Source organism: Bubalus kerabau, chromosome 4 (assembly GCF_029407905.1).
Source record: "Bubalus kerabau isolate K-KA32 ecotype Philippines breed swamp buffalo chromosome 4, PCC_UOA_SB_1v2, whole genome shotgun sequence".
Taxonomy (NCBI): Eukaryota; Metazoa; Chordata; class Mammalia; order Artiodactyla; family Bovidae; genus Bubalus; species Bubalus kerabau.
The window spans coordinates 23,714,151-23,737,391 of record NC_073627.1 but is presented as its reverse complement, the minus strand read 5'-3'; the positions used below and the strand labels follow the sequence as shown (position 1 = coordinate 23,737,391).

Genomic DNA, 23,241 nt, shown 5'->3' with positions numbered 1-23,241 from the left:
TTGTTGTGGAGCACAGGCTCGAGGTGCGTGGGCTTGGTAGTTGTGGCTCATGGGCTTAGTTGCCCCGTGGCATGTGGGATCTTCCCAGATCAGGGATTGAACTTGTGTCCCTCGCATTGGCAGGTAGAGTCCCATCCATTGTACACTAGGGAAGTCCAGAGAAGGATACTACTATTGGACTGGGAGGATGGCTTCTTATTTATTTATTTTTAATTGGAGGCTATGGAGCATGGCTTATAAAAACCTCAGGTTTCATCTCTTTCCATTCTTTTCACCCTGTTCTAGTTACCTTGGCGTTCAGTTCTCTAACACATCAAACTTACTTCCATCTCCTTGATGTTTGTTAATTCTTTTTGGAAGATGCTTTCCTCAGATGTTCCTAGGGCTTGGCTGCTCATGGAGAGGCTTCTGAGAGCCAGGCCCCCAGCCCCTGCCCCTCCACATCTAACAACACTGTCCCCTGCTCCTACTCTCCCCTTTATGATTCTCATTTTTCCATTCTTTTTATCACTGATATATGAGATTATATTTGTTTCCTTGTTTTCTTCCTCTAGAATGTAAAGTCCAAGATTGTAAAAAATTGTCTTGTTAAGCCACTGAAACAGAGTGTATCAGTCTCAGCATTTTTCACATTTCTAGACTGGATAATTCTTTGTTGTGGGTGGCTTAGTTGCTCCATGGCACATGGGATCTTCCTGGACCAGAGATCGAACCTGTGTCCCCTGCATTGGCAGGCAGATTCTTTACCACAGAGCCAGCAGGGGAGCCCTTAATAGGATATTAAAGAATCAAACACGTGTTTAAGAAGGGTGAGACAGGGACTTCCCCATGATCCAGTGCTTAAGACTTTGTGCTTCCAGTGAAGAGGGCACAGTGTCAGTCCCTGGTCAGGGAGTGAAGATTCTACATGCTGTGCAGTGTGGCCAAAAAAAATAATAATAATAATTTTTCTTGTTAACATCTTAAATTCCTATCCATATGACTGAGTCTTGTAAGGTGAAACTAAGGCCCTTGAGTCTTTCCTGAGGGAGATAGCCTACTTAAAAAATGTTCAGGGTCATTTTTTTCTCCCCCTGTGGAATTTTTTTCGGTACTTTGGTACAAAAACTGTAATATACTGTGTAATCAAAGTTGAGATCAAAGGAAAGTACTGTTACTTGAGGTCTCTCAGCATGAAAGTGGATGGCATTAAGATTTAGATTTTTAAAAATTATTTTTTCTTTTTAAAATAACTTGTAAACGAAACCTCAGTTTTAGAACAGTAGAATACCATTTGAATAAAGGCCTCAAATTATAGTGGTAACTACAATATCCTTAGATCATTTTAAATATATGAAAAAAGCAGCTAAATTGGATTCTTCATTTATCAAATTAAAAGGCAGCATCATTGTCTTTGTCCTCAGGAGGGTTCCTGCTCCTAAAATGTATGAATATTTGAAAATTGGATAGAAAAATAAGTTTTGTCTTTTGAGGAGTAGAAGAAAGCACTTTTTAAAAAGTGTATTGCTTGAGTTTTATAGAGACTTATCTCTGAATTCTGAGATAAAGTTGACATTAAGAAGACTTAAAATAATGCTCTCTGCTCTTTATTTCAAAGAAACTGACTCCTGAGGATGTATAAAGCTTATTTTATCATGGTTTTTAAGATGGAAGGGATTAAGAAAGGAATGAGAATTTTTCTGAAAATCAAGGACTCTGAAAAACAGAGATGGTGAAGTTTGTAGTTTGAATTTAATAGATCAGAAAGGAAAGACTTAATTCTGTGATGAACTTTTTTTCTTTTTTGTTTAACTTCACGAGTGTTAGATTCTTAAAAATGCAATAGGCAGTGATTCCAGAAGGCCTGGATTTGTCCTCTGATTAAACGTTAATCACTAAAGTTTGTCTTTCTGTTATAAAGCTTTATGAATTGTTTTTGCTTCATTTGTTCTTAACTGAAAGCACTTCTCAAAGCAGACCCTCTGCATTGGGTTCGTGCTTGTAGTATCCATCTTGAATTGGTTTGAATAACACTTCTTTAGGGAATCTTCAGGGAAAGGAAAGTTGGGTTAATTTAAATTTGTATAAATTGGTCTGGTCTGGGAAAATGTAGAGATCTGGTTGTATTCTATCACTAAGATAGGAATTTCGAGTGAGTTAAATTTTTATTTAGGAAAAATAATGGAAAATTGCTAAACCCAGCCAGCTTGCAGTCAAGATTTGTTTCATAGTGATGAGTGAGGTAGAAAGGGACGAGGAGACCTGAGTTTGAGTCCTTACTCTGCAGTTTCCTCCTGAGTGATCATGGGGGTTGCCCCTAGCTCAGTTGGTCTGCCTCTTACCGTAGTGTGTAGACAGACTCCTGCTCCTCGAACTTCCGAGTTCTCACCTGTAAAATGGGAGTGAGAATACTTTACTGTACAGGGCATCACTGTGTACTCCGTGTCCCTGACAGGAGAGTGACATGCTTGCAGTCTTTGTGAAGGCAGCAGGGAGGCTGAGCGCCACTGCTGGTAGTCAGCACTAAAGACAATCACTTGATCAAAGTGTGTGCGCACACACACACACTCCACGCCTTGCAGGACCTCAGTTTCCTGACCAGAGATCGAACCCGGGTCATGGCAGTGAAAGCCCAGAATCCTAACCACTAGGCCATCAGGGAACTCCCAAAAGTGATTTTTTTGAGGGATCTATTTTGAAATTGGAGTTTGAATTGAGCCTATTTTAAAAAGGTATCTTTAACTGTGTAATGTATTAGTGGTCTTTTGCAGTGGGTGACTTTAAAAAAAGGTTTGCCTTGCTAGAGAATTACTGCTTTGCCTAATAAGTGACACTCACTATCAGATTTAAGGTTCCCTTCAGGTTATTTCTTATTTCGTAGCACGTAGGTTGGATCAGCTTGTGGGTCTGGGAAGAATTAGGGACTTGTCTGAACCTCTTTTCCAGGTCATTCTAGAAGACAGTTTCAGCCGTGGCAATGGCCAAAGTAGGTAAAACGGGAACCCCAGAAAAGGCAGAAACTGAGGTGACTGGAATTAGTTGACAATGTTTGTTTCTGAATGGACTATAATTTTCCCTATTGTTAGGCTGTTGGCTATATGCCAGCTATGGAGACCTGAGTGGAATGGTCATAGTGATCCCAGAGAATTGAATAGAAGAAAGTTTATTTCTTCTTCTCCATATGTTTCTTTCATTTTAACACCCCCCACACTCTGTGATAGATGTTCTGCTTATGAGCATTTACTATTTTGACCAGTTTCTCAAGCCTAGTGTGTTAGATTCCTGGGAAAGGAAAACTAGACTTAGTTTTGAAACCAGAAATGAGAAGGTAGTTCCCTTAGAGGAGAGTCAGCTGCTTGTTCTTTGAAGTGAATTCAGACACTACTCCCCGTGGGAGCCACCCAGCCAGAGTAGTGTCCAGGTTTTTGTGGTTGGAGCAAAAAGTTCTGTTGGGCAGACAACCTTTAGAGGCATTACACTGGGAGGAGTTGGGATTTTGAAGACATTCACAGTAATGTTTTTAATCAAATTTTACTTACCTACAAATGTTCTTGGTTTTATAGAAACTGAAATATTTGCTGTTTTATCATTCTCCGGGCATTGAGAGAAGTTTTTAAGTGATCTTTATTCACAGAAAGATTTTGTTCACTCCTATAAAGAGTTTAGAACGAAACCTCTGCAGTTATTTGACTTTTGACTTTTAGGGGTTCAAGAAGTGGGATTTCCTTGGGGTGACTTTTTGGAGGTATTGTTCTTGAGTTTTGGTTTTGGCTTTGCCCCCTACTTCAGTGTCTTAGGGTAAGAGTCCCCTGGCTTTAGTCTCATTTGTGAAATGAGGAACACTTACAAACTCTTAACAGGGAGACAGCCATATAGTTTCTGAGTTTTAAGTGTTCAGCCACTGATGATGGGTTAAATTTGTACATAGTATTTATGCCCTTATCAGATTCCAGTCATATGACTATATCAGGGGTCAGTAAACTTTGACCCATGAGTCAGATCTGGTCCATGATCTGTTTTGTATGGCACAATGACTAAGAACATTTTTTTACATTTTCAAAATGCAAAGATCAAGAGAATGAAAAAAGCCATGGAATAAGAGAATATATTTGCAAAAAGTACAGCTGATAAAAGACCATTAGCTAAAATGTATAAAGAACTCTTAAAACTCAACAATAAGAAAACAACCCAATTAAAAAGTGGGCAAAAGACCTGAACAGGCATGTCATCAAAGAAGAAATATAGATGGCAAGTCAGCATTTGAGAAGATTCCAACATCACGTGTCACTTGGGAATTGCAAATTAGAACAACAGGACTGCACACCTATTAGAATGACCAAAATTCAGAATTCTCGCAAGGATATGGAACAGTAGGAACTCTTACCGTTGCTTGTGAGAATTGCACATTGATACAGCCACTGCGGAAGATATTTTGGCAGTTTATTACAAAACATACTCTTACCATATGATCCATCAGTCATACTCCTTGATATTTACCCAAATGAGTCAAAAACTTAAGTCCTCACAAAAGCCTGCACAAGGATGTTTATATCAGCATTATTCATAATTGCTCTAAGACTTGGAAGCAACTCAGATGTCCTTTAGGAGGTGAATGGATAAAACAAACTGTGGTACATCTGGATAGTGGAATGTTACCCAGCGCTAAAAAGAAATGAGTTATTAAGCCATGAAAAGACATGGAGGAAACTGAAATGCATATTATCAAGTGAAAGAAGCCAATCTGAGAAAGGTACATGCTGTATGATTCCAACAGTGTGACAGTTCTGGAAAAGGCAAAACTATGGAGACATTAAAAAGCTCAGTGGTTGCCAGGGGTTCAAAGGACGGGGGCAGGGAGGGATGAATAGGCAGAGCATAAAAGAATTTTTAGCAAACTTCAGGTTCATCAGTTATAACAAATGTAGCACAGCAGGATGCAGATAGTGGGGTACTGTGTGTTTGGTTGGGGGGACAGAGGTTTTAAGGGAACTCAATACTTTCTGCTCTTTTGCTGTGAACCTAAAACCGCAGTTAAAAATGAAGTTTAGTAATGTAAAAGGCTGTCAAAGCAAAATAAAAGAATAATGTGCAACAGAGACCATAGACAGTTTACAGAGCCTAAAGTATTGTTTTTAACTGGCCTTTTACGGAGAAGATTTACCGAGCCCAGGACTGGATCATGGTGCGCCTAGGAGATGAGTGCCTAGTTTCTCTGGTGTCGTGCCCGGGCCTCTGGTTCTTCTGGTACTCAGTGTCTCTCAGGGCAGAGTTGTTCTCTTGAATTTATTTCTGCTTCACTTGCAGGTATATGAGTGACCTAAAGCTGCAGATTAAAACGGAGAGAGAGCAGTGCCAACTGCACGCAGGGCAAGGATGCCAATTCCTCCTCCTCCTCCACCACCCCCCGGTCCTCCTCCTCCTCCCACTTTTCATCAGGTAGGTCGTCCTTCTACTCGGCTATCTCGAAACCTGAATGCATACTTAGGGCTTCCTGGTGTAAGACATACGGTGTGGGAAGATGGAGACTGAATAAATAAAGTCTGTCTTCCTCAATTAGTTCTGATTCCTGAGAAGTCCTCTTAGGACCATAATGGCTTGTCTTGGCTTTCCTATCCTGGTTCAGTCTAAGTGGAGCTTTGAGTAGGTGGCACCAGTGTCTCTTCCCTGTTAAACTATTTGTGACATAAAGGTTGGTGTGTCCTTTCTCTGTGCCCCAAAAGAGACTTACCTAGCTAGTTTGTTTCAGTACTAGGACTAGAACTCGGGCCTGCCAACTTGTGTTTTTTTTTTCTTCTAAGTTTTGGGTTTTAGACATTTTGTTTGAGAATATGTATGAATCCCCTTTTAAAACCTTATTTATTTTTGGCTGTGCTGGCTCTTCATTGCTGTGGGGGCTTTTCTCTAGTTGTGGTGAGCAGGGTCTCTCTAATTGCGGTGCTCGGGCTTCTCATTGAGGTGGCTTCTCTGGGGGAGCATGGTCTCTAGGCGTGAGGGCTCAGTAGTTGCTGCACGTGAGCTCAGTGGTTGTGACTCTTGGGCTCTAGAGCACTGGCACGATGATTATGGCGCCCAGGCTTCGTTGCTTAGAGGCATGTGGGATCTCCCTGGATCAGGGATTGAACCCATGTCTCCTGCCTTGGCAGGCAGATTCTTTGCTACTGAGCCACCAGGGAAGCCCTGGATTCCCTTTTCAGTTGAAATTTTATGTGGAAGACCAATAAGTAAAGTAGGTAAAAGCAGAACTGCTCTTGATAGAGTAGAGTTCAAAGATCCACAGTTAATCCTTGTATCCTTGTAGCCTTTAGGTTACTGCGCTGCATTGTTCTTAGTCATTCCCTCATAGCCTTTTCACTGGGGGCTTACTATGTGTCAGAGACTTGGCTGACTACAATTTCAAAAAGCCACATAGTTTTACTCTATACTTTAATTTTCTCTATACTTTTTAATTTTCATTTTTTAAAAACATTTTTTATTGTTTTTGGCTGTACCACTTGACTTGTGGGATCTTAGTTCCTTGCTCAGGGATTGAACCTGTGCCCTCAGTGAAAAGTGCAAGAGTCCTAACCATGGGACTGCCAGGGAATTCCCATATAAGAGCTTATATATTGCTTGACTCTCCACACGAATTTATTTAAAAATTAAAAGGGGAAATATGCAGATAAGCAAAAAGAAGCAGATAAAAATCATCTGTGATCCTGACAACCTGCAATGAAGCAGATTCTGCTTTTAAGGGCCCCCAGTATAATGAGTGAAACAGGTAAGTCAACAGACAAAATCCATGCTATGCAGAGATATATGGGGCCATAAGAAGGGCACATCACCAGTGGTCGAAGGAGAGGAGGCAGCCATAAGAGAAGCTTCTGGCGGGAGATGATGCTGAGCTGAATCTTGAAAGATGAGTAGAGTTTAGCCAGAAAAGGGTGAAGGTAGGCACTTGAAGTTGCTTAACTGGCATCCTCCTCGTTGTTCTTTTTGGTTGAACTTTTAGATTACTTTCAGCTTCATGCTATTATAAACTGTTTTTTCCTGTTATTATCTTTGTGCACTGCTCCAATTATTTTCTTCAAGTTAATTTCTGGAAGTAGAACTCTTGTGCTAGACTTTTATGCTATTTTTTGGCTGTGCCTCATGGCATGTAGGCTTCCTAGGTGGCTCAGTGGGTAAAGAATCCACCTGCAGTGCAGGGGACGCGGGAGGTTCGATCCCTGGGTCGAGAAGATCCCCTGGAGGAGGGTGTGGCAACCCACTCCAGTGCTCTTGCCGGGAAAAATCCCATCGACAGAGGAGCCTGGAGGGCTACAGTGCATGGGGTCACAAAGAGTTGGACATGACTGAAGCGACTGAGCATGCACGCAGGCTCGTACACTTGGCATGCAGGATCTTAGTTCCATGACCAGGGATCAGACCTGTGTCGCCTGAAGTGAAGGCACAGGGTCTTCACTGCTGGACCACCAGGGCAGTCCTGTGCTAGACTTGCCTGAACAGGGCAGGTTTTTGTTCTGTATGCTTTTTACATCTTCAGTGTGCCAGGCACTATGCAGGCAGTGCCTTGACAAAGCTAACAAGCTCTTTTTGTAATTTTAACCTTAACCAATATCATAGGTAGATAATAATACTGTTTCACACTATATTTTTTTTTTTATTGTTGAAGGTTTTTTTTTTTCTTTTCATATTTGCTGGCTCTTTTGACTTTCTTCAGCCTGTATTGTTCATGTGTGTGCACTAAGTCGCTTCAGTCGTCTGACTCTTTGTGATCCTATCTATGGACTGTAGCCTGCCAGGCTCCTCTGTCCATGGGATTCTCCAGGCTAGCATACTGGAGTGGGTTGCCATTTCCTTCTCCAGGGGATCTTCCTGACCCAGGGATCAAACTCAAGTCTCCTGCATTTCCTGCTTTGCAGGCAGATTCTTTACCTGCTGAGCCACCTGGGAAACCTCAGTACTGTTCATAATCTTTCTTGCTTATTATCCTATTGATTTCTGAGTCATCTTGTTTGTTAATGCTGTATAGATTTAGAGCACTACGTTTGTTTCTATCATATGTTACATTTGTCACTGATAATTTCTCCTTCCAGTGTGTTATCTGCATATTATATTCCTAAGTGAATAATCTATAATAAAGAGATCTGTTGGTCTTTTCCTGTATTTTGGTTGTCTTGATAAGAAGTCCTTCCCCTTACCTATTTTTTTCCATATAGTACTTCTGTGGGTTTTTTTTTTTACACTTGAAATTTTTAATTCAGCCAGAGTAAAGCCCTAAGGTAGGTATTTAACTTTATTATTTTTTTCTGAAAATTAACCACTTGTTGGACTTCCTTGGCATTCCAGTGGTTAGGACTCTGAGCTGTCACTCCAGGGGGCTCAGGTTTGAGCCCTAGCCAGGGAACTAAGATTCTACATGCCCCATGGTGCATCCCCCAGAAAATTAACCACTAGTTTTTAACACCTGGTATTTAATAACCTATCCTTTCTGCACTGATGAACTGTACTTTTATTTTTTCTTCTGTAGATCTGGGCCTGCTTATGGAGTGTCTGTTTGTTCCATTAATCTAGGTGTCTGTCCTTGTGTTCTTACTATAGTTGGTCATAGGACTGTTTCAAGATTTGAATGAGATAATGAAAGTAATGTGCTTATTATTATTAGCACAATGCTTCTGGTATAGTAGGGACTCCATAAGTGTTTGCATTGATGATGATGATACAATACAGATAAAGTGTCTGACACAAGCCTAGCACATAGGTACTCTGTTAGTATTGGTGCAGGCCTCCTATCAGAAGCCTCTAAATAGGAGGGAGAGCTATCCCTTCACCGAAGGGACAGCATGAGAAAAGGGTGTGAGAAGGGTGTCGTTTGGCACATGTACCTTATCAGGCTCGACAAGCATTGCATGGAATCCAGTTTGCCGAAGACATTTATCCTGAACTTGTGATGAAGAGGATATTGAGGGTGAACTTTTGTTTCCCTCTTCCTTCAGGCAAACACCGAGCCGCCCAAGCTGAGTAGAGATGAGCAGCGGGGTCGAGGCGCCCTCTTACAGGACATCTGCAAGGGCACTAAGCTGAAGAAGGTGACCAACGTTAACGATCGGAGCGCTCCCATCCTCGAGAGTGAGTCTGAGCTGCATCGCCTTGCGAACCGCCAGGACCCCAGGGTTGACCTGGAGACTCAGCCTGGCTGTCATTTTTTCTGTTGGATCTTGGGTGGGAGTTTTGTGTTAGGGTGTTCTGTGACTGTCTTCTCATCTGTACTTTTGAATGCCTTAGAAATTTCTTTTTGACCTTTGAGAAACATTCTTGGGGTCTTAAGCCTCCCGTCTCCTCCTATGCCTCGTGCTTGTTAGGGCACATCCTTGGCTTTTTTCTGAGAGAACCACCACAGTCCTGAAAACTGATAAGCTGAAGCCAGTAATGATTTTATAATTGCTGCAAGTGTTCTTGCTGGAGGGCCTCTGGGGAGCTGGCTCACACCTGGTTCCCAGAGCCATCAGCCCCGGATCATCTGGGACTTGGAGAGGAGAGTTTAGAGAACTCTTCATCCTGGTTACCCCTGTGCCCTAAATAAAGGAAGATTGGCTTCTCGTTCCTTTCGTTCTCTCTCATCACAGCCCAAAGTTTCATCCCCATGCCCACTTGAAGCTGTGGAGCAGAGAGGCTCACTTTCTATTTCAGTGGAAGGACAAAAGTAGTGGCGGTTTGCAAATTAAAGCCCAGGGAGAAGGACGGGTTTCTCCTCAGGATTGACTTGGTAACCAGCTCAGAGCACGCATGAAATGACAATCCTAATGGTGTGCTTTCCAGAGCCCAAAGGGAGCTGTGGTGGTTATGGTTCTGGAGCAGCTGCCCTGCAGGCCAAGGGAGGCCTCTTCCAAGGAGGAGTGCCAAAGCTGCGCCCTGTGGGAGCCAAGGACAGTTCAGGTATGTGGTAAGGACTTCCTTAGGGTATTTCCCAAATGTGTTCATTTTGGACTGATCCCAAGCGGGACCTCTGGAGATCAGGAGCACGGTAGAGGTGCGAGAAAGAGGGGTGGGAGCAGGGGAGGAGTGACAGAGCAGAATAAAGTGGGAGCTGAGGCATTCGATGAAAGTGCGTTCGACTTGCAGCAGTAGTATTTGCTAATGGACCCTGAGCCTGAAACCAGGTTAAAACCCAGAACCGTTCCTGCTGCCATGCAGGTTGCACAGAGGAGGCGGGGTGACACGGAGATAACTCACCACCATGCGCCTGGCTCTGTTGACCTGGTGCTGTCTGCTGTATTTGTAGAGAACCTGGCTGGTAAGCCAGCGCTCCAAGTCCCCAGTTCCCGAGCTGCTGCCCCGAGGCCTCCAGGGACCACAGCCAGCGGGCGTCCTCAAGATGACACAGACAGCAGCCGGGCCTCACTCCCAGAGCTGCCCCGGACGCAGAGACCCTCGTTACCGGACCTCTCTCGGCCCAATCCCACCAGCAGTACCGGGATGAAGCACAGCTCCTCCGCCCCTCCTCCACCTCCCCCGGGGAGGCGTGCCAACGCCCCCCCCACGCCCCTGCCTATGCACAGCAACAAAGCCACGGCCTATAACAGAGAGAAACCCCTGCCGCCCACGCCTGGACAGAGGCTTCACCCGGGTCGAGAGGGACCTTCTGCTCCACCCCCAGTCAAGCCGCCTCCTTCCCCTGTGAATGTCAGATCGGGACCAAGTGGCCAGTCTCTGGCTCCTCCTCCACCGCCTTACCGCCAGCCTCCTGGGGTCCCCAACGGACCCTCCAGCCCCACGAATGAGTCAGCCCCCGAGCTGCCACAGAGACACAATTCTTTGCATAGGAAGACTCCAGGGCCTGCCAGAGGCCTGGCGCCTCCTCCGCCCACCTCAGCCTCCCCCTCTTCACAGAGTAATAGGCCACCTCCCCCAACCCGTGACCCTCCCAGCCGGGGAGCAGGTAAGTGCCTGGAAGTACCTTGTGTTTCCCCTCATACTCAGACTGAGTCTGTCTTCCTTTTCACCCTTCTCACCAAAGCTCTTCTTCAGTGACTGAAGTGAATACTCATCGGACAGGTTTATTAGTGCCTTTTTACATGTCAGATTCTGTTGTTAGGGAAACAGCAATAAATAAAAGGCAAAAAATCCTGTTCTGAACACTGAGGAAAATAAGTTAATAGAAAAAATATATATATGTGTGTGTATGTATAAAGAAAACAAGCAAAAAATATATATAAACACATAATATATAGATGCTTTAGAGAAATACGAAGCAGAGAAAGGGGATGGGGTGTACTGGAGTGGGGATGAGGAAATACTTAAATTGCAGGGATGAGGGTAAAAGTAGGGTCAGGGAAGGCCTTACTGATAAAGCCACAGTTTGGCAAAGACCTGAAGAAACTGAGGGAATGCACTAAGCAGGCATTGAGAGCAGCAGATGCTAAGGCCCTGAGACTGGGGACAGCAGGGAGACCGCTGTGGCAAGACCAGGATATGCGAGGGGACAAGCGACAGGATGTGGAGGTCAGAAAGCTAGATTCCATGAAAGAGTAGCCGAGGACTTTGTGAAGGCTTCAGGTTTTAGTCCATGTGAGATGGGGAGCCACTGGGTCGGGGGGAGGATGGGAACATGGAAGTAGCATTGATCTACCTTTTGAAAAGGTCACTGGACCCTGTGTTGAGAAAGACCACAGGAAGACAGAGGGGCCAAGGGAGAGCACTTGGGAGGCTAGGGCAGTGAACTGGGTGTATGGTGTATGGGTGGGTCGCAGCAGCTTTGGGGAAAGATCGGTGTTCCATCGATCTTGTTTTTTTGTTTTGCTTTTAAATATCTATTCGGCTGCCTCCGGTCTTAGTTGCAGTGCGTGGGCTTCACTCTAGCTGTAGCTCGAGGGCTTTCTTGCCCCACACCATGTGGGATCTTAGTTCCCTGAACAGGGATCGAGTCCCCTACATTGGAAGGTGGATTCTTAACCACTGAACCACAAGGGAAGTCGTAGGTGTTCAGTTTTGAATGTCAAGTTTGAGACCTGAGGGGAAATCATGGATTGGCGATTGGCTCTGAGACTCTGCAGTTCAGGGGGATGGTGTGGGCTAGAGAGGGGAATTTGAAGAATTTTGAGAACTACATGCTGGGGTGAGACCACCTGGGGAGTGAGTTCATTGAAGGAGAGGAGAAGTCTGGGGCGTGAGTCCTTCCTATAGCAGAGGCCAGAGCATTGAGAGTACTGAGAGAGAGGAAGCTGAGAAAAGGCCTGGAGTGAGGGAAAAAGGAGGAATGCCGAGAGAGTAATGGGAAAAGTCCGAGATAGTCAGTGAGCACCCGGGGCCTGTGCTGCAGGTGGGTCAGCTAAGCTGAAGGCTGAGAATGACACTGGTCTCAGCAACACGAAGAGTCATTTTGAGGATCCACAAACTATCCTTGTGAGTAGTTTTAGTGGAGTGCGGAGGAGAGGGTGACGCAAAAGTCTGATTGGATTGGGTTCAAGCATGCAGGAATAGGAGAGGCCTTGATGAAGACAGCAGTAGACATCTAAGGAGTTTGCTGTAAGGGGAGAGGGCTGCAGCTATGTGGAATGGTTGCTGGAGGAGGATATGAGATTGAGGGCTGATCCCCCTGCCCCATGCTCCAAGATGGGAGAGATTTCAACATCTGTTTGTATGCTGATGGAATGATCCTGTAGAGAAGGGGAGATTGCCTGGATAATCCTCAGGGAGGCAAAAAGGAATGAAATCTGATCCACAGGTCAAGGGTTGATCTTAGGTAAGAATTCAGATAGTTCTTCTGGGTAGCAAGAGGGATGACTGAGCATATAGGCAAAGAAGCAAGTGAGTAGGTGGGTGTAGTGGTGGGAGCATGTGGAAAGTTTCTTCTGTTTTTTTTTTTGTTGTAGTTCTATTTACTTGGTGAGTTTGAAAGCAAGGACATCTGCTGTGAATGTGGGTAAGGAGTTAGAGGGAGATTTGAGGACAGAAAAGAGGGCATGAATTGGCCATCTGGGCGCACGGGTGAGTGAGTGAAAGAGGGAAGTGTGCTGCGATGACCAGTGACACAGAAGGCTCACTGCAGCTTAGGGGCCACATGTTTCAAGTGAGATTCATCAGTTCGACGTGTGTTCAGCTGTGTCTCTGCCAGTCCTAAGTCGGGGCAGAGTTGTAATTAACCAGGTTAGCATTTTGTAGGCATGTGTGACCATGAGGGAGAGTCGGGCAAGGGAGGTAAGGGGGTGTGTAAGGGAGTGGTTGTCACAAGGGACCATGCTGCTAAACTGGGTGAGGAGAAGATTCAGGAACCTTTGAAAAGGTGGAAGAGAGGAGTTCTATGGTGTGACGGTGAGCTCTCTGGACTCTGAATCAAGCGAAGAAGTTGTGTCATCTTTCAAAATAGGTGAAAGAGAGTGAATGAGACTCTTGACAGCTCTCTGGGGCCTTCTTAGTGTTCTATAGTGTTAGTCGCGTCCAACTGTTTGCAATTCCATGGACCGTAACCTGCTAGAATCCTCTGTCCATGGAATTCTCCAGGCAAGAATATTGGCGTGGTTTGCCGTTCTCTTCTCCAGGGGATCTTCCCGACCCAGGGATTGAACCTGGGTCTCCTGTACTGAAGGCAGATTCTTTACCATCTGAGCCACCAGGGAAGCCCTTCTTAGGCCCAGGAATTTTGGCTCCCATATTCTGTTGTATCAGCTCTCCTGGTGGCTCAGTGGTAAGCAGTCTGTATGTCAGACATCCAGGTCCCAATCCCAGGGTTGGGAAGATCCCCTGGAGGAGGAAATGGCAACCCACTCTAGTATTCTTGCCTGGGAAATCTGATGGACAGAGGTGCTTGGCAGGCTACAGTCCATGGGGTCACAGAAGAGTCAGACACGAATTAGAGATTAAATAGCAACAATTCTTTTGTATCACTGGGCTTTGAGCGGCACCCTCCACAAATGGCTTTTGAACTTTGGCTTTAGACACCCCACGTGTATAGGTGAAATCATCGAATAGGGAGGTTTGTCACCAGGAAGCATGTATTAAAGGCCCATTAACCTGCACGCTGCTTGACTAAGTACAGAGATGTCAGTTTTAGGAGCTGGCCATGGCATCAGGTGGTCACATAGGAGCCTAGTACATGGCCAACCCTGTATCTCCTTGGCTTTAGCTGGAAGGATATAGTCCCAACATGACCTTTGATTTTACAAAGTTTTGGTTAAAAAAATTTTTTTTAACTAAAGAATGTTTTTTAAATGACCCTTTAACTGAGCCAGAGCGCATATCTTTCTAAACCCAACCAGGAATAGAAGCAGGGGAAAATGTAATTTCCCTGGGTTGAATTGAGTCGTTTTAAATGTCTGTAGACTTCTTGCTTCCCACTTCTCAGTTCTTTCTTTGTGATTTCTTTAGAATATTGTGAAGTTACGAGTCTTATTCTTCTATTAGTCATCACCAACTTTGAAGCCTGCCATAGGCCTCGGCCTACTTTCTGCATCAGTAACCAGAGCTGCTGCTGCTGCTACTGCTAAGTCGCTTCAGTCGTGTCTGACTCTGTGCGACCCCATAGACGGCAGCCCACGAGGCTCCCCCGTCCCTGGGATTCTCCAGGCAAGAACACTGGAGTGGGTTGCCATTTCCTTCTCCAATGCAGGAAAGTGAAAAGTGAAAGGGAAGTCGCTCAGTCGTGTCTGACTCTTAGCGACCCCATGGACTGCAGCCCACCAGGCTCCTCCATCCATGGGATTTTCCAGGCAAGAGTACTGGAGTAGGGTGCCATTGCCTTCTCCGTTAGTAACCAGAGCAACAGTTCTTAAAAATGGTACTCTGAAAAAAAAAAAAATTGAGATATTTTAGTCAGAGATCTTGTGAGTATTGGCTCCATTTGTTGATGAGATTGGGCCTATCGCTCTGATTTCTGAGTTTGTTTCCTGATCTGTAAAATGATATTCATAGTACTTTCAGAGGTGGTTGTAAATAAAAGAATGCATAGAAGTGCTTTTTCAACTGTGGTGTGCTGGTGAGCTTAGTGGGTTTATGCAAAGGGCTTCTGGGTAGTTTTTGTGGACTTATTTCTATTAATTAATCATACTGTGATAATGATAACATGTTATAATGTACTTTTGTTTCTTTATGAATGATTTACATTTGAAAGAATATGTAAAAAGGCAAAAGAATATGTAAAAAAGGCAAAAGGAGTCTTTTGCCGTGCCCAGGGTGCTTAGAGACCAAAAATATCCCTTCTTATTGGTCCATAAAGTTTCTTTTTGAATTTTTTCTCTGTAGAGTAAAACACTATTTTGAAGGGCATTTTTTTCTTTTGAAAAGAATCAAGGATGGAATGGGAGGTTGGGTTTAGTAGATGTAAGTGCAACATTGTAAATCAGCTATGTCTGTGTGCTCAGTCCTGTCCAGCTCTTTGCCACCCCATGGAGTATAGTTTGCCAGGCTCTTATGTCCATGGAATTGTCCAGGCAAGAATATTGGAGCAGGTTCCATTCCCTACGCCAGGGGATCTTCCCAACTCATGGTTCGAACCTGGGTCTCTCACAATGCAAGCAGATTCTTTGCCATCTGAGCCACCAGGGAAGCCTTGCTTCAGTTTAAAACAAAAGAATCAATAACATCATGCTTTACTCAAAATTGGGTTTATCTTGGATTACAAAAGTTGATCTTCCCACCCTGAGGTTTCTTTTATACACTGCTTGTCTCTTGGGGTTATTCGATTCCAGCTCTGTCACTTGAAGTAGTCTTAAAACTGGATGTGACAAACAGCAGAACCTGGTCAGGATTTCCATCCCTGAGCTAAGGAAGCCAAGCAGGTGGTTCTTCGTCCTGCTCCATTTTGCCTGTCCAGGTTGGCTCTCATCACTGCCACCTACTCACAGCCTCACTGGTGTCCTTTTGAGCCTGGCTGATGCTGTCTTCTTTAATTGTCCTATCCCCACCAGGGAGTCTGGGTAGACACAGATTTCCAGGACCCTAAGAAATCTTGACTGTGAAGAAGGCTGAATGCCGAATAATTGATGCTTTTGAACTGTGGTGTTGGAGAACACTCTTGAGAGTCCCTTGGACTGCAAGGAGATCCAACCAGTCCATTCTGAAGATCAGCCCTGGGATTTCTTTGGAAGGAATGATGCTGAAGCTGAAACTCCAGTACTTTGGCCACCTCATGCGAAGAGTTGACTCATTGGAAAAGACTCTGATGCTGGGAGGGATTGGGGGCAGGAGGAGAAGGGGACGACAGAGGATGAGATGGCTGGATGGCATCACTGACTCAATAGATATGAGTCTGAGTGAACTCCGGGAGTTTGTGATGGACAGGGAGGCCTGGCGTGCTGTGATTCATGGGGTTGCAAAGAGTCGGACACGACTGAGTGAACTGAACTGAAGAAATCTGACCATGAGGGAAATATTTTGAGGATGACCTGAAAGAGCTTTGGTTTGAGCAGATTTGGTACGAAAACAGGGTTCAAAGATCTGCTGGGAGGTGTTAAGGAGGTTTCTCTTTAATTATTACTTCTAATGGACACTGTCCATGCTTACACAGACCTTGGAGATTGAGGGAGAGTTTACGTTCTGAGTGTGTTTTGTGGGAAGCTAAAACTGACATTTACTGGGCCTACAGTGCCAGACTCCTTGTCTATAAGCATCAACCCATTACTGTTTCATTCTTAACTACGGTTACTCTATAGAAATTCTGACAGTAATTCAGGAGGAATAATATATACTCTTATTATTAAGACAGTGTTGTTTGTTAAGCACAGTAGTATCTCTGTGTACTGTGTAAGGAACAACTTCTTATTGGGCATAGCCTAGGTACCAAAAGACATACCTCCATCTCACTGGGTTATACATTTGTTGGGGAGGTAATTAATACTTGTGGTGATTATGAAAAGCAGTATGTAGCAGTTTTCTTACTGTGAAAGAGTAGGCGTGTTCTGGGTCTGTTAGATCTGTGACCTTAGATAAATAGCCAGAGTCCCCGTTTCCTCATTTATGCAATGCAATGGGGATAGTGCCACATACTTGTATGGGGCTGGCTACAAGAAGTTTTAAAGATTTAGTACACCGGCTCAGTAGTTGTGGTGTGTGGGCTTAGTTGCTCTGCAGCATGTGGGATCTTCCTGGACCAGGGATCGAACCTGTGTTCCCTGCACTGGCAGACACATCTTAACCACTGGACCACCAGGGAAGTCCAATGTCCAGCATGCTTTTGATATTATCTAATACTTGATGGCAGATTTTTGTCTTTTAAGGGTGAATTTGATATTTGGAAATGGCCAAAAGTCAGAGTCAGACATAGTTAAAATATAGTTAAGAATATTTTTGTTGGTGGTGCAACCTCAGAAAATGGGAAATGACCATGATATAATAATAATTAGGGATCTGTCTGACTGGGTTTGGAGACAATTCTTAAGAGGCTTTTCCGGTTTTTTTTGAGCAGTGAGCCTGTCACTGGAAATATGTAACTTCTGTCAATGAAACTATTATACGTAATTTGAAAGGCACACATTTTAGTCTGTGCTGCTGAGTGCTGGAATAAGTGACATAGTCTCTAAATGCTGCCAGGGAACAAAGGAGGGAATCAGAATAGAGTGGATTGCTTTGAGAAAGCCTTGAGAAGATGGGAATTGAGTTAAACCTTCAAGGATAGGTAGGATTTGATAGTAAGGACTGGTCATAGGAGGAAAGCATAGGTAATTCAGGTTATTTAGCAAATATTGATTAAATACCTACCATTTGCTATACATCTGGCTGAGCTTGGGAACTCAGATGAATGGACACTGCTCTGACTTTAAGGAACGTACAGTATACTGGGAAAGAAGCACATATAATGAATAATTATAGCATAGTAGAGTAGTAGAGAGAGACAGAGGTAACAGTGGGAGTGTGGATGGAATGGTGCCACTTCGACCTAGGAGGCAGGCAAGGACGGAAAGAACGAAGGCAAGATCAGGTTACCTACGTGGTAGATTACTGTGTAAGCGAGGAATATCGTGGGGTGATACTTGTGGAAGCTAAGGATTTGAAACTTTATGAGGTAGAAAATGCAAAGCGCTTGGAAAAGTTTGAGCTAGTATTTGAGGGAGATTAATGAGTTGGTATGCAGAATGGATGGGAAGGCTAAAAGATCAGAAGCAAGGAAAACAATGGCGAGGCTTTTTGCAGTAGAACCAGCTAAAAGTGAGAAAGCCCTGACTTTGAATTGTGGAGGCAGGCATGGAAAAGCCAAGAAGGAATCATCACGAATAAGTAGAGTTCTTGCCTGACTTGTCATGGGAAATGAAAAAGGGTCATCTATTCATTCTGAACTTTGTCTCTGGAAGACTGTGATGTTGCTAAAGAAACAGGAGGACTTCTGGCGATCTGAGCAGTTGGGACTCTGCTTCCAGTGCAGGGGGCACGAGTTCGACCCCTAATCAGGGAAACTTAAGATCTCACATACTGCATCAGCGCAGCCAAATAAATAACGTAAAATAAAGAAAGTAAAAATTTTGAAAAAGAAACAGGGATGAGAGGAGGGGGTGTGGCATCAACATGCTGCCCAGAGGCTCCCAGAGGCTGGCTCTTCGGGAAGGTGCCGAGGTGCTGTTTTGGCCCGTGCCTCTCACATCCCTCTGCCCATCACTGTCTCTGCATCCAAGCCTAACTGCTTTTGATTCTAATTTCAGCTCCTCCACCCCCACCACCGATGATCCGAAATGGTGCCAGGGATGCCCCCCCTCCCCCACCACCATACCGAGTGCACGGGTCAGAACCCCTGAGCCGAGGAAAGCCCCCACCTCCGCCCTCAAGAACGCCAGCCGGGCCTCCTCCACCACCGCCGCCCCTGAGGAATGGCCACAGAGATTCCATCACCACTGTCCGATCTTTCTTGGGTGAGTAGCTAGCTGTATTAGTCTCATGGCTCCTAAGGGACTTCACTGACTCCAGTGGCCACTGCACAGTGGGCATGGCCAGTTGGTACCCTCTTCACTGCAGTTCCTCTCCTGACTTCCCTTCAGACTTCTGTTACTGTCCACGTACATTGCTTTCCTTAGGTGAATTCTCAGCTCGATTGCTTTGGAAGAGATTAAAAGTAAAATGAGCAAGTGTTTTGTTAACTCTGATAGGAAGTGTTTTGCTAACTCTCTTGCTCCTCAAGGCTCATTATGTGTGGTTAGCTTTTAGGTCCGAGACTGTATCCTCTTCAGGATTATTGAGATAGGAATTTCATATTCTCTGAGGAAGAAAGGCTCCTTTCTGGACCTTTGAAAACAGAACATTCTATGCACAGCATTTATCTGATAATCCAAAGCCACTGACTAGCTCTGTTACTTTGAAGAAGTCACTTCATTTTTCTGGACCTCACTTCCCTTATCTGTGAAACAAGGAGATTGACTAAGTGGACTAGAGTTATCAGATCCACTTTTCCAAGGTTATAAATGAATCTTGGGCTCCACCTGAGGGAGTCTGGTTCATTAGGTCTGTGATGAAGCACCAAGTAAAGACTGTCCAGCAGGTATTGTTAGACCCTCTGTTGAGGGACAGGGAGGCCTGCTGTGCATCAGTCCATGAGGTTGTGAAGTGTTGGACACGACTGGGCAACGGAACAACAACTGTTGAGGAAGTCTGGAAAGATCTGCATGGTCCGTTTTAGCCTGCGCACTGTCGACTCTTTAGTGATTACCTCTTCTCTGCCCCTGCTCTGGTTTCTTCCTATTAAGTGGACTAGGGTTTTTGCTTAAAAGATATGCCTTGTGGAATGGTAATCAAGTCACACCCATAGGAAACTTGAGCTTTCATGTAGAGGAGCCATGGGAGATAGGAGCAGAGGCCATGCCATGGCTCTCCCAGCTGTGTTACAGAATTCCCTGAGGGGAGCCCGGACTGAGAAGGAATTAACCTGGTCAAAATCTCTCAGTAGCTGGTGACAGATATTCCCAGGTTAGCTTAATTTCTACCAGTTTGTGGATTCAGTTCAGTTGGTTTCCCATGGTGATAGTCTTTAAGATGACTATGTTACTAAAACAGAATTATATTTCTTTCCCCTCCCAGGCAAACAGCTGGGCTCCTTTACTGGGATGTGCCTTGTTTGGAAACATCCAAACCAAAAGTTGTAAAGAGCCAGTTTGTGGAAAGAAGTAAAGAACCATTTCAAGGACTCATTCCTTAGTGTAGAGAGCCTTTGAACACACTCTGCATACCAGGCACGGAGAGTAATGCTGTTGCCGTCCTCATGGGTTTACTGAGCAAGGCAGGCCCTCACAGTGCGTCAGGAAGGGTTAGGAGTAGCGGCGAGGTGTGTGGGAGCCAAGGCAGACTTAGGGATTAATTAGGCGGTGATAGGAATTAATGCTCCATTCCTTTTGCAGATGATTTTGAGTCAAAGTATTCTTTCCATCCAGTCGAAGACTTTCCTGCTCCGGAAGAGTATAAACACTTTCAGAGGATATATCCCAGCAAAACAAACCGAGGTAAGAAGAGAATGAAAGTTCTTCCATAATTATGTAGGCTATAGAATTGATGTGTGTTTTTCTTAGGTTAACATTTGCTTCTTCTTGTCTGCATTTTCTTAAAAAGACAAAACCTCATCCCAGGTTTTAAAGGATAGCTCAAAGAGCCTGTCTGTCTCTTGTTTTAGGAATGTTTGGGTGATTCTGGGTCTGGTGAGTGACCTTATGTATGTGGTTTTTATTTATCTTTTTTCAGCTGCCCGTGGAGCCCCACCTCAGCCCCCCATTCTCAGGTGAAGCCTGGCTTGGTCCTGCTCCTCAGGAAAAGGATGGACCCTCTCCTCTTCTCAGATGGTCCCTTCCATTCCCCTGAAATCTGCATGACAGCTCCTGATGTGTTTCTCCAGTGCAACCAACCTCTAGACTCCAAGCGTCCTCCCAACTCACCTCCATCTGTGTATGCATCTCATCTCTGGACTTGGTGACGGACTGTCTGTATTGACAGTAGGGCCTCAAACCCTGCATCCATCCCTCTAGCAAGCCCTGCTGGCCAGATGAGGAAGCAGCTTCCATGTCTCCTGCTTTCCTCTGGGGAAAGGTGCCTTGTTGTGATGAATGAACTCATTGTCGGGTTAGGGTGGGAATGGTCCTCCCACCTTCTCCTACCCACTGTAGGGGGGTGGGGAGAGAGGAACTTGATGGCTACATTATATTTCTTCATTTTAGGAAGCTGGTATGGCCAGGACTTCCAGGAGTGGGCATTTTTAGTGAAACGGGAAAGGAGTTTGCAGAGAAATGATCTGTTTTAAAGGTCAGGTTTGGAGCATAGGCAAGGAAATGGATCTGCTCTATTTTTAGGGGTATTCTGGTTTTGCTGTAACCCCACCCCACACTCATACCCAGAAATAGGCTGGATATAAACACTAAATACTAACCAGTTGAACTAAACATCAGTGAAAAGAGAAGGTGAAATAAACTGGGCATCCTTTCAGAGCTAGTCAGTTCCTCTGCAGCACAGGGACCGGGGGCCATGGTGGGAGCACTCTGGAACTCCCTGCTCCACTTCCGCAGGTGCTGAGGCTGAGGGATGTTGTCGTTCTCTCACCACCTTATCCCCTCAAGAGAAAAGTCCCTTTCATTCATTCATTATGGATTCTCAAATCCCTAAAACCTCTAGTGAGAGATAGGAAAATAGGACCTTGGCCTTGGCCTTAACCTTGACCTTGAGGCTGCCTCAGTCTTTTACTGCCTGGCTCCAGAAGCCCCTGGCCCTTTCAGTCCTGTTCAGAAACTGCAGCCCCCAGGATGACAAAGGAGGGAAGGGTGAAGCACCTTGTGGAAAGGTCCAGCTCTGTGGGCTGTGAAGACTTTTAACTAAGGCCCACCGGCTCTGAAATTCATAGCCCAGCTGACTGAGCAGGCTCTTCCCATTCCCTTCCCCATTTAGCCACAAGCCTGCATAGGTTAACATTTCTGAGTAGAGACAGGTGAGGAAGCTTCTGGGGGAGTCAAAGATTCCTCTGTGCCAAGAAGCACCATGACTTTGGTGAGGTGTGCTTCGATCCAGTTGATCTTCTGTGGCAGCCAGCAGCGTTGTTTCATCTTCCAAGTCCAGTTGAAGAGCCCAGAGAAAATGGAGGTTCCCAATCTAGGTAGGACCTGAGCTTGGATCATGGTACAGGGACTTGCCCTTCTCCGACAGCAGAATGGAGCTCCACATCCAGCTGGTGTGGTTTGCTTAAGCCCTTGAGTGCAGAGGCTGCTCAGAGCTTAGAGTGAGAGCAGAGGAACCATGTTATTGTTTGGAACGAATGGGGAAAAGTCCACGAAGACTTTTCACCAGGTACGTCACAGGCTTAAACTGTCCTAGGGACTTTCCAATCTATTGGATCACAAACTAAGGGTCTTTTCATGGTGCCCAGTGAAACCCAGGTCTTCCCACTGCTAGATGAGAGAGCTCGTAACTTGGGTTACTTGTCTGGGGTCTGCTATCCTTTGCCATCCCCTGGACCATACTGACTGTTGAGGCAAACCGCAACACACTTTTTCTAATCGTTCTTTTATTTATAATTCTTATTTTCACATCTGTTAGCAGTTACCTCTCAGCAGTATCCCTGGCATCCTGAAGCCAGAGGAGCTGAGAGAGGGGATGCTAGTGGAGGGCAAAGGAGAAAGTGCAAGACTTGACACTGCAGCAGAGTTCCAGGGTAGACACTGACCGGTTACTGAACTTGGACTGTGAAGTCTTCCCATTTGTTTTTGAAATGGGAGTTGATGCCTTTTGTACAATGTTATCAAAGTGTTACCTTCCCCCACTACCCCCTGCTACTCAAACACAGAGCATTGAAATAAGCGTTACACGTAAAAGCCAAACCCCAGGTTTTCATTGGGGCTTCTTCGTCCTCCCCTGTGACCTGCTGCCCCCCATATTCCCCAGAATTTGGACTGTGTCATGTGGGTATGGATTGTACTTTCAGTTTCTTGGCCTCATGGGAAAAGGCCTGGGACTAGATCTAGTCAGCTGGATTTTCTTCCGCAGAGCATGTTGATGACACAGTACCTATTTAAATGTCTTTGCCTTATACCTTATTTGGTTCCTTTGTTAATAACAGATTTATTATCATGTATATTTACTATTGAAGAATGGGAATGTGAGCCTCATAGTTACTGATCTATTTTGTACGCTGTAAAAAGCTTGTAATATAGGTTTGAGGTGGGCTGGCTATAAGAGCACTAAAACTTCTCACCTTTTAAACTGCTCTTTTTATCTGCTTGTGGGAATGTCGTCTCTTCAGTGGAAGATTGGGTGGTCTCATGTTGAGGCTGTTGCCCAGTCCCATTAACTCCCTTATTCCTTCCTGGAAAGAAGAGACATTGCCCAGCTAAGCATCAG

The 23,241-nt window shown here is 44.9% G+C and overlaps 1 protein-coding gene across 6 annotated transcripts in view; it reads left to right on the top strand.

Annotated features, from left to right (window-relative positions):
- WIPF2 (WAS/WASL interacting protein family member 2) overlaps positions 1–23,103 on the top strand; it is a 37,539-nt gene extending 14,436 nt beyond the window's left edge. For 5 of the 6 annotated variants that reach the window (XM_055575944.1, XM_055575946.1, XM_055575943.1 and 2 more), the window contains 7 exons: positions 5,284–5,415; positions 8,955–9,087; positions 9,778–9,894; positions 10,241–10,897; positions 18,585–18,791; positions 20,268–20,369; positions 20,605–23,103. In XM_055575944.1, coding sequence (XP_055431919.1) covers positions 5,353–5,415; positions 8,955–9,087; positions 9,778–9,894; positions 10,241–10,897; positions 18,585–18,791; positions 20,268–20,369; positions 20,605–20,645 — 1,320 coding nt within the window. In that variant the 5' untranslated portion in view covers positions 5,284–5,352 and the 3' untranslated portion in view covers positions 20,646–23,103. Of the gene's footprint in view, positions 1–5,283; positions 5,416–8,954; positions 9,088–9,777; positions 9,895–10,240; positions 11,057–18,584; positions 18,792–20,267; positions 20,370–20,604 lie in introns of those variants that run through there. The other variant, XM_055575948.1, reaches the window with a different exon arrangement.
- Positions 23,104–23,241: the final 138 nt, after the last annotated feature.